At 35.0% G+C, this 10346-nt stretch overlaps 5 protein-coding genes across 6 annotated transcripts in view; 3 read left to right on the top strand and 2 right to left on the bottom strand.

Moving 5' to 3' along the window:
• Positions 1-2178, top strand: part of LOC108569367 (sodium channel protein Nach-like) — a 2523-nt gene extending 345 nt beyond the window's left edge. Inside the window, exons 2-7 of the mRNA XM_017930887.1 lie at positions 1-71; positions 124-254; positions 322-409; positions 460-585; positions 1545-1968; positions 2033-2178. The exon at positions 1-71 is cut by the window's left edge and continues 5 nt beyond it. Coding sequence (XP_017786376.1) covers positions 1-71; positions 124-254; positions 322-409; positions 460-585; positions 1545-1968; positions 2033-2145 — 953 coding nt within the window. The 3' untranslated portion in view covers positions 2146-2178. The remainder of the gene's footprint in view (positions 72-123; positions 255-321; positions 410-459; positions 586-1544; positions 1969-2032) is intronic.
• Positions 2179-2522: 344 nt separating this feature from the next.
• Positions 2523-3560, bottom strand: LOC108569366 (zinc metalloproteinase nas-4-like). Its single transcript, XM_017930886.1, has 2 exons — positions 2883-3560; positions 2523-2820 (listed from the first exon to the last, which is right to left on the bottom strand). The coding sequence occupies exons 1-2, from the start codon at positions 3308-3310 to the stop codon at positions 2523-2525; spliced, it is 726 nt and encodes a 241-aa protein (XP_017786375.1). The 5' UTR covers positions 3311-3560.
• A 1522-nt stretch (positions 3561-5082) lies between these two features.
• Positions 5083-6265, top strand: LOC108569371 (protein takeout-like). The gene is made up of 5 exons (XM_017930891.1): positions 5083-5293; positions 5343-5426; positions 5487-5634; positions 5699-5838; positions 5892-6265. The coding sequence occupies exons 1-5, from the start codon at positions 5233-5235 to the stop codon at positions 6191-6193; spliced, it is 735 nt and encodes a 244-aa protein (XP_017786380.1). The 5' UTR covers positions 5083-5232; the 3' UTR covers positions 6194-6265.
• Positions 6266-7447: 1182 nt separating this feature from the next.
• Positions 7448-9632, top strand: LOC108569378 (ruvB-like 2). Of its 2 annotated transcripts, none has more exons than XM_017930903.1 (9): positions 7448-7531; positions 7690-7803; positions 7865-8136; positions 8193-8395; positions 8451-8639; positions 8697-8809; positions 8863-9077; positions 9132-9385; positions 9445-9632. In XM_017930903.1, exons 1-9 carry the CDS (start codon positions 7526-7528, stop codon positions 9468-9470), a joined length of 1392 nt encoding a protein of 463 aa, XP_017786392.1. In that variant the 5' UTR covers positions 7448-7525; the 3' UTR covers positions 9471-9632. The 2 variants fall into 2 exon arrangements, with proteins under 2 accessions (XP_017786392.1, XP_017786391.1); XM_017930902.1 differs by having other exon boundaries at positions 9439-9632.
• LOC108569379 (protein takeout-like) lies at positions 9483-10340 on the bottom strand. Its single transcript, XM_017930904.1, has 3 exons — positions 10278-10340; positions 10081-10220; positions 9483-10026 (listed from the first exon to the last, which is right to left on the bottom strand). The coding sequence occupies exons 2-3, from the start codon at positions 10184-10186 to the stop codon at positions 9725-9727; spliced, it is 408 nt and encodes a 135-aa protein (XP_017786393.1). The 5' UTR covers positions 10187-10220; positions 10278-10340; the 3' UTR covers positions 9483-9724.
• Between the last annotated feature and the right edge of the window lie 6 nt (positions 10341-10346).

Genomic DNA, 10346 nt, shown 5'->3' with positions numbered 1-10346 from the left:
AGATTTGCGGATCGGACGCTCCGCCTAATCCCGATTGCCAAATGAACAATTACACTATATTCTCGACTTTAGTAAGCGTTTAGCATAAGATAAAGTACGAATTGATCGGACTTTGAATTTCAGGTGCGAAGCTCCTGCGAGCAAATATTCAAATCTTGCAGATGGAACGAGTTAGAGTTCGATTGCTGCAAATACTTTAACGAGATGGACACAGAATTGGGGACTTGCTACAGCATCAACTCACAGCAAACCAAGTGATCTAATTACTCTAATCCAATTCTTTGATTGTTCTTGATCTAATTGCATTTTTCTTTTCTCCAGGAAAGATAACGTTCAGTTCTTGGAAATGATCTCTAACCGAAGCACGGGACCGGGGACATTTCAAATGGAAATTTATGGACATTCGAATGTAATTAAAATTTATTTGTCAGTTGATGTTTAATCGGATTACGTTTTTAGGTTTACATTCTCGGTGAGCAAGAAGTTCCATCATTGACAACGCTCCAGAACGATGTGTTGCAAGTAACGCCTCACATCCACTATCACAGATACGTGGCAATTTACGAAATTGAAAATCAACCCGAGGTTTGTAAATTAAATAATACTAAAATTTGTGTTTTCATAGATATTTGAAATCGTTGAAAAATCGTTTTTTTTTTTATATATTTCTAAAAAGTATTGATATATATGAGTATTTCATAAAATAAGGAAAAGAATGCAGTATGTAAGGTCAATAACTACAAGTATTTCAGCGTTATTTCCACTATAATAACAAAAGTTCGCTTAGTTGGCTTGAAATTTCACTTTAAGAAGTTAAGAAACAACTTTTGTTTTTTTTCAAAAAACGAATGTATTGACGCCAACTAAGCGAACTTTTGTGTTTCATAGGTGTTTGAAATCGTTTTTTTTTTTATTTCTAAGAAGTATTGATATATAAGAGTATTTCAGGAAAAGAAAGAAATATTTGCAGTATGTAAGGTCAATAACTACAAGTATTTCAACGTTATTTCCACTATAATAACAAAAGTTCGCTTAGTTGGCTTGAAATTTCACTTTAAGAAGTTAAGAAACAACTTTTGTTTTTTCAAAAAACAAATGTATTGACGCCAACTAAGCGAACTTTTGTTATACCCCACGTATATAGTACAATTCTATAGATATAATTATATGATTTGCGTTTCACTCTTTGTTATTGATATAATAGTATTATATCATGTTTCAATATCATATGCATAAAATCTTTACGTTTTCATATTGATTTCATTTAATAATTACACATTTCATTCAAAGTTATACTTTTATTGTCTCTACTTTCTTACTCTTTGAGATATTTCTTTTATCGTTAGTAATTATTTATCATTCTCTGATGAATGTTTCTAATATTTTCATTATGTTTAATTACATTCCAAAATTAGATTAATAGCTTTTACTATTCGAAAGTAGTTTTATAAGTATTTACCACATATATAAACAATGAAATTTGCTAATTAGTGCAGATAATTAACAAGTTAGTTAACAGTGTATGTTCTTCACTTATTATTTAGGTCCGAGATGTGAATATTAAGCAGAGGAACTGCAGATTCATGGACGAGTCATACTTGGACGTGTACAGGCATTACAGTTACTCGGCATGTACTGTGCAATGTAGAAAGGATGCCCAACTGAAGCAGTGCTCGTGCGCTCATCATCTGATGCCGAACACCGTTTTCAAGAACCAATGTACCATCGATGGATTGGAATGTTTAGACAAGTACTACAACGAGTTGGCCGTGCTGAAAGCCCATTGGTCGACCAGAAAGGGCTTGGTCTGTCATTGCATCCCGAGCTGCACCGAAATCGAGCTGGCCATCGTCAAAGACGACAAAACTGGGATTTCCGAGAATTACGCTGTTGTAGAGTTAAGTTTGGAGCGATTACCGTCGGAGAGATTCAGGCGAACGGTGATCAAAGGAAAATTAGATTTAGTCGGTTAGTATAGAGAGAGAGAATAAGCTTTGTTTTTTTTTGCAATCTAATTTGTTTTATTTTGTAGTTTCCATGGGCGGAACGACCGCTCTGTTTATAGGTGCAAGCATTTTGAGTTTCGTCGAGATAATTTACTATTTCACGGTGCGACCGATCTCCAATTACTACGCAAAGAATTGATTGAACGAGGACAAGTTTTATTCTTAATATTAATATTATTATAGTTGTTTGAGGTATCAAGAGACATCGTTTCAGTTGGTCAAGGCGGCGCTGCGATCCTGACACTTATACATCCTCCTGATCTTCTTGATGTCGCCGGAGCTGAAGTACTTCCTCTGGCCCATGCTCACTTTATCCTTAGTCTGAAAGATGGGAAAACAGCTTAAAACTTATGATTCTTTGCACAACTTGATGTTGATTTACCAGAGCTATAATCGTCGGGTTTCCGTTCTTCGAGAACGCGTGAGAGCTGTAGTGAAGCACCGAGTTGTAATCGTACGGCACGCCGAAGCCGTACACCGTCTCGTTGTTGGCTTTGTTGAAGTTGTTTGCACGACCTATAATATGTTTAAGAGTTTAGAAGTAATTGCGTAATTGTATTTTGATTTGTAACCATCTGCAATGTTCTCGAAACGGATCTGAACGTGTTCATCGCGATCCGATCTGTTCTGCTCGTGCGTGAATCCGATTGCGTGCATCAACTCGTGGATAACAGTTCCGATCTTCGTAACGCATCCGGGCGTTTCCAAATTAACCTTCTGCTGTCCACCGGTTTTTCCTACGCTCGACCAGCATCCCGTCTTATCGCTGGTGATGCTGATGTAGTTCTCGTCCGTCGCAATATGTGGAACGAATCTGAAATCAATCAATCAATCAAGATTAATCAATTCAAAAAAATCTCAATACATTCAGATTACCTGATGCAAGTGTACTGATGGTATGCGTCCATGGCATCGCTGATCATGTTCATCTCTTTCGTCGTGAAGCTACCTAGTATCTCGTAAGGAACGATACCGTTGTCCCAATGGGTGTTCGCGTCGATCAGACCGTTCCTTCCGCTCGGCAAGATAATATCACCTTCGAAATACTTTCCAGTTTCTTCGATGTTCATCTCCGTCCTCTCCATATCATCATCGTCGCTCAAGATGTCCGGCAGTGGGATCGCCGTAACTGCGAGCACAAGAACAGCGACTCCTAAGATTTTCGAATACATCTTTTGCAAGTTCGCACTTCGCTTCGAATACTTACCCAGACGATTCGGAACCCTATTTATACCGTACGAATAGTTTAATGGCATGCATTTGGGACGTACACAAAATCTACGCGTTTGATACATAAATTTCATTTCCGTTTTGCCCTGAACACTTACGCAAAGGACAATTTCGGGTGATAAGACGGCGCACGTGATTTATTGCTTGTCTCGCGATTGGAATTTACTTCTTTCGGGGTTTGGACGTGATTTGCTTAATTGCTTCATGCTCATTAGCGACAAATTTGTTTGTTGCTTATTTGCATGTTAATTGGTACGAATTGTAATCGCCAGTTTTTTTTTAACTTCCTTTTTGTACAAGATACAAAATACCAATGGATTTTCTGACGACAAAATCCTTGCTTGAACTCCTTGTTTTTGTCTTGAAGAGGAATACCCAAATTGGATAATTGAGTTTTTAACACTTCAGTTAAATCATAACCCGTAGTTCTGGTATAAATCGGTGTAAAACCAATCAAATATTCCTTAATTTCGATATCATTTTTATAACAGTTCTGTATTATATAATTTAGTCTTAATTAGAAGTTAATAGTCCAACTATTGTTTAGTTGACTTCTCAATAAAAACTCTGACATGTATAATAAAACTAATTAAGAATATTGCATTTAATAAGACCTCGCAACGATGAGATAATCCACGATGAGATTCTTAATCCCGGGACACGAGAAAGCAATACTTGAAGAACCAGGAATTATTAGTGAGACGGCGAGTTTATAAAGGATTTTCACAAGATTCAGGATTTTGGAAAATAGTTTATAATTGAATATTCCCATCAAAGACTTACACTAAGGTCTAAGGCAAATAGTTAATGAAGCATTTGTAAGTCTAGATTTAGAAAAAATCAATCAAATTAATGTTTAATCGAGGAGAAAACAGAAACCATACGTTTTGTGGAAAAGCAAATCAGATAAAATCAAGTAGATTTAAAATATTTGATACGAAAATTGTGAAATAAGAAAGATTGATCAATATTGAGTTACAAAAATAAAAACATTGGGAACTAGTTAAAACATTGAAGAATAGAATTCGGTTTTCAATACATTATTTTATTAAATCACATGTAGGAAATGAAAGAGCGGACGTTTTGGCGCAGAAATTATGAATGATGAAGAAACTGAAGAAGTTGAAATTGTATATAAGACTTTTTCTGGCGGAGCTGTTAAAAAATGTATTGCAATTACAGGTAGGATTATTGATTTAAATGCAAACTAAATTAGCAAGTTCACATCTCAGAACAACTTACATACAAGAAATCGAACTTTACTTTAAAACTGAGGCTAATCTCTTGCGATTTTCCACTGTTATTCAACCAATAATTTTAGATATTTATGGAGAAAACATTTTTTCGTTTAAAATGTGAAATTACTTCTTTTCGTCAATTTAATTTACAATTCGTATTTCTGCAAACAGAAAAAATTGTCATCAACAAACAACATTTTTCATGTTTAATCGGGACAAAGTGTACTAGTCCCAATTAAGCGGAATCGACTGTATTTCAATACGTTTGCAAATACTAGAAGAAACATGTTCTCATTATACTGTGCAATTTCAAATCAATTCGGAGAAGTTTATTTGAAAATTCATCGAAACATTGATCGCAAATTGTATAAACATTTCTAACTTTTACAATAATAAACTTGCAAAAACGACATTTTACAATCAATCAACATACAACAAACTCAACAAAATAACATAGGGCAAAGGGCTATCAACTTTCTTAATTATAGATTTGTTACGTCTTCTGCAAAGAAGTATTTATGAAAAGTAATTACATATTGAAATCACCTAATCGTTCTCATTAATTCCATGAAACTAACAACGGCTGTGTCTCTAATTATCTCAAATCTCATGGAGAATTAGAAGAAAACATAAATCCGTTGATGATTACAGGTACGTGTTGCCGCGATCTTTGGAACGATTAAACTAATAAGAAAACATGAGATGCTCCACGGATATAAATACAAAAATTGATCAACAATTTGCATCGAGACATCAACATGAGATCTCTCCTGTTCGTTTCTTGCCTCCTATTGGCACAAACAAAAGCCATCGATCCTCGTAAGTACGCAACTTTGATTTTTGTTTGATTACTTGAAAATTCTTGCAGCCTCCGAACTGTTGATATGCAAGATGCATGATACTGACTGCATTGCTAAATCCATCAAATCAGCTCTTTTACTTTTGCAAAATGGTAAATTTATTTATTTTTATTGTTTCAATTCATCACCTGTTAACTTTGTCTGAACTTTAGGTAGAAAGGATTTGGGTATACCACCAATTGATCCCATCCATTTAGCAAACATGCATATTCCAGGATCAGGTGGGCAAGTCGATTTGGAGCAAACGTATGAACCGATAGACGTTTTCGGTTTATCCGCATCTTCAATACTTGATGGATCGTAAGTATTTGAGCTTAACAAATATAAACATTACAAAAGGTAAATTAATCAATGTATTTGATAGCGTCGATATGGATAATGGTAATTGTGAAATAACAATGAATTCATTATCTCCGCACGTGGAAATCATCGGTCAATACAAGTTCACCGGAAAACTGCTTCTTTTCCAAATAAACGGCTTCGGAAGATGCAACGTCACCTTGAGTGAGTTTCAAACATGTCGAAGCAAATGTTAATTGTAATTCAATCATTTCCAGTTAATTTGAGCAGCAAACACACTATGAAGTGCGAACACGTCGACGTTGACGGTGAAGAACATCTGAGGGTGACCGATTATAAATTGGACATGCAACCGGAATCAATCATGTACGAATTTGAAAATATGGTCGACGGGAATCGAGCTATAAGCGATGAAGTCCTCAAAGTGATGAACGAAAACAATCTGGATATTTACGCAGAGATCAAGAAGGATTACGATAGGACTTTCGCAGAAATTTTTTACCACATTACAAACAAAATCTTCAATAATATTCCCAAGAAAAAACTGTTCTTGGAATGATTTATATGACATGTTTACATATTGTTATTGTTAATTAGCGATGTTCTAGCGTTTAGACATATTTAAATATAATTAATGGAAAATTACTCATGTTTTCTATTACTTCAAAGTCTTATAATTGCTTCCTTAATAATACAATTTGTGATAATTAGTAAAGTTAATTTGCTATTACTAGAAATCGTTCGTAAGAAAGTTAATAATATTCTAGCAAAGTCAGAAGAAATTTGCAATTTAACATGTTTTTAACAAATTTTTGTTGGTTTTTGGGAATAGAACCAACGACTTTTTGTAAAACCAACAATTACAATATTTTATATAATTTAAGTTGGTACTCTACTTTAAAATCGTCTATATTAGTCAATGTTGGTAATACTTTGTTTACAATTATTTGGTACGAAACGAAAATCAACAAAAACCTCATTTCAACAACTTTAAAATTGTTTTCCAAATAAACAACATTTAGAATCATGGCAGTAAATAAATTCATATAAATCTCTTGTATCTCTATTTTTACCCCCTTTCCGGTTTAACATCCTCCACAGCCAATTTTTGGTTGGTTTTTGGGAATCGAACTAACTACCTTTTGTAGAACCAACAATTACAATATTTTATATAATTTAAGTTGGTACTCTACTTTAAAATCGTCTATATTAGTCAATGTTGGTAAGACTTTGTTTACAATTATTTGGTACGAAACGAAAATCAACAAAAACCTCATTTCAACAACTTTAAAATTGTTTTCCAAATAAACAACATATAGAATCATGGCAGTAAGTAAATTCATATAAATCTCTTTTGGCCCTATTTTTACCCCTTTCGGGTTTAACAGCCACCACAACCAAATTTTTGTTGGTTTTTGGGAATCGAACCAACGACCTTTTGTAAAACCAATAATTACAATATTTTAAATAATTTAAGTTGGTACTTTACTTTAAAATCGTCTATGTTCGTCAATGTTGGTAATACTCAACATAAACCTCGTTTTGTGCGCTCCAATAACTTTAAAATTGTTTTCCAAATAAACAACATATACAATTATGGCAGTAAGTAAATTCATATAAATCTCTTTTGGCCCTATTTTTACCCCTTTCGGGTTTAACAGCCACCACAACCAAATTTTTGTTGGTTTTTGGGAATCGAACCAACGACCTTTTGTAGAATCAATCATTACAATATTTTAAATAATTTAAGTTGGTACTTTACTTTAAAATCGTCAATGTTGGTAACACTTTGTTTACAATTATTTGGTACGAAACGAAAATCAACATAAACCTCGTTTTGTGCGCTCCAACAACTTTAAAATTGTTTTCCAAATAAACAACATACACAATCATGGCAGTAAGTAAATTCATATTTCACACGTAATTACAAAAGTACCACAGTTTTAGTGTATCAAGTTTTAATTAAACCGGTATTCAGTTTCCTAACAAAGTTAACCTAGAATATTGATCAAACTTTTGAATTGCTTCGATTTAATAAACGTTCTTTCAATGCAGGTAGCAGCTGCAGCCAAGGTGCAAGAGGTTCGAGAGATCACTAGGATCGAGAGGATCGGGGCTCATTCGCATATTCGTGGTTTGGGACTGAACGATAGCTTGGAGGCCAGAAATGTGAGAATACGAAAAAAATCTTTAATTGTTTCAATTTATAAAAAATGTCATTTCAATGTAGGTTTCCCAAGGAATGGTTGGTCAAATGTCAGCCCGCAGAGCTGCAGGTATTGTTCTGCAAATGGTTAAAGAGGGAAGGATTGCAGGTAGAGCAGTTTTGTTGGCTGGCCAGCCAGGCACTGGTAAAACTGCGATAGCAAATGCATTGGCCTCATCCCTCGGTGCTGACACTCCGTTCACGAGCATGGCTGGCTCAGAGATCTTTTCTCTTGAAATGAGTAAAACTGAAGCTCTGACACAAGCGATAAGGAAAAGCATAGGTGTTAGAATCAAGTATGTTTAATTAAGTTGTTAAGTTATAATCTACTGATAAATATGTTTGTTTGTAGGGAGGAAAGTGAGATAATTGAAGGTGAAGTAGTTGAAGTGCAAATTGAGAGACCCGCGACTGGAGAGGGAAACAAAGTGGGCAAATTGATTTTGAAAACTACAGACATGGAGACTGTTTACGATCTCGGTGGTAAAATGATTGACAGTATTCTCAAGGAAAAAGTTCAATCAGGAGATGTCATTACTATTGATAAAGCTACAGGTAATTATTGATTATATAATTTTTTTTATCTAAAGTTTATAATGTTAATTTGTAGGTAAAATCACTAGGCTTGGACGTTCATTTACAAGGGCTAGAGATTATGATGCCACTGGTCAACAGACGCGTTTCGTTCAATGTCCCGAAGGAGAATTGCAAAAGAGGAAGGAAGTCGTGCATACAGTAACGCTGCATGAGATCGATGTAATCAACAGCAGAACGCACGGATTTTTGGCATTGTTTTCAGGTAATGTTGCAGAATTGTCGAGTTTTGAAATTATTATTTATTTATTAACATTTGCAGGTGATACGGGTGAAATAAAACCAGAGGTGAGAGAGCAAATAAATGGCAAAGTGGCAGAATGGCGAGAAGAGGGTAAAGCTGAAATTATACCTGGAGTTTTGTTCATTGATGAGGTAAAACTAATTTGTAATCCAATAACTGTATTATAAAAGTCTTATGGTTTCAGGTGCATATGTTGGATATTGAATGTTTCTCTTATCTAAATAGAGCATTGGAAAATGAGATGGCTCCAATTGTGATGATGGCTACGAACAGGGGCGTCACTCGTATCAGAGGGACAAATTACAAATCTCCGCACGGAATACCTTTGGATTTGTTGGACCGTTTGATCATCGTTCCCACCACACCTTACGAAGAGAAAGAGCTTAAAGAAATATTGAGGTAATTTTTAACATTTTACATTAATACATAACGAATTAATTATTCAATTTTTAGCATTCGATGCGAAGAGGAGGACTGCCAATTATCCGACGACGCGTTAACGGTATTGACGAAAATCGCTTTGGAGACTTCCCTGCGATACGGAATCCAACTCATAACGACTTCCAGTCTGATTTCGAGAAAACGAAAAGCGCCCGAAGTCGAAGTGGAGGACATTAAAAGAGCGTACGAGCTATTCTTCGACGAGGGACGTTCCGTTCAGTTCCTGAAGGAGTACCAGCAAGAGTTTATGTTTAATGAGAGCAGTGGTGCGTAGATTCATTTATTTTATATATATATATTCGTATTTAATTTACGTTAGTTTCAGATGACGCCGATATGGATATTAATTGAATTTGCTGAAGAGAGAATCCAACGTTTTTATTTTCAAGTACTTTTTTTTTAAGCACGTTAACTGTATTGATCCGAATTTGATACTGATGTTTCCCAGTTCATTTACGAAATCCTTTACAAGCTTTATCTTCACTCTTTATAATAAATTGATATAAACAACAACACTTTCAATATGAGTCAACTGACACTACTTAACAATTAACTAAACATGTAACAAGTCTAACAGACATTTTTCAAGAACAATTCATCATAAATCATAGCAAGAATAGTTTTTTGATGGGAATATTGTTCAAGATTGTGTTCGTAATATGTTTATAGATTTCTGCGAAAGTCCTATCGTAATCCTTCTTGATCCCTGCGTAAACATCCAGATTGTTTTCGTTCATCACTTTGAGGACTTCATCGCTTATAGCTCGATTCCCGTCGACCATATTTTCAAAGTCGTACACGACTTTTTCCGGATTCATGTCCAATTCATAATCGGTCACCCTCAGATGCTCTTCACCGTCAACGTCGAACTGTTCGCACTTCATAGTGTGTTTGGTGTGCAAATTAACTGGAAATGATTGAATCAGAATTAACATTTGCTTCGAACATGTTTGAAACTTACTCAAGGTGATGTTGCATCTTCCGAAGCCGTTTATTTGGAAAAGGAGCAGTTTTCCGGTGAACTTGTATTGACCGATCAGTTCCAAATGCGGAGAGACTGCATTCATTGTTATTTCACAATTACCATTATCCAAATCGATGCTATCAAATACATTAATCAATTTGTAATGTTTATATTTGTTAAGCTCAAATACTTACGATCCATCAAGTATTGTAGACGCGGGTATACCGAAAAGATCGATCGGTTTGTACGTTTGCTCCAAATCG

The sequence above is a fragment of the Nicrophorus vespilloides genome, unplaced genomic scaffold (assembly GCF_001412225.1).
Source record: "Nicrophorus vespilloides isolate i.1.1-1 unplaced genomic scaffold, Nicve_v1.0, whole genome shotgun sequence".
Taxonomy (NCBI): domain Eukaryota; kingdom Metazoa; phylum Arthropoda; class Insecta; order Coleoptera; family Silphidae; genus Nicrophorus; species Nicrophorus vespilloides.
This window is presented reverse-complemented; position numbering and strand designations above follow the sequence as displayed.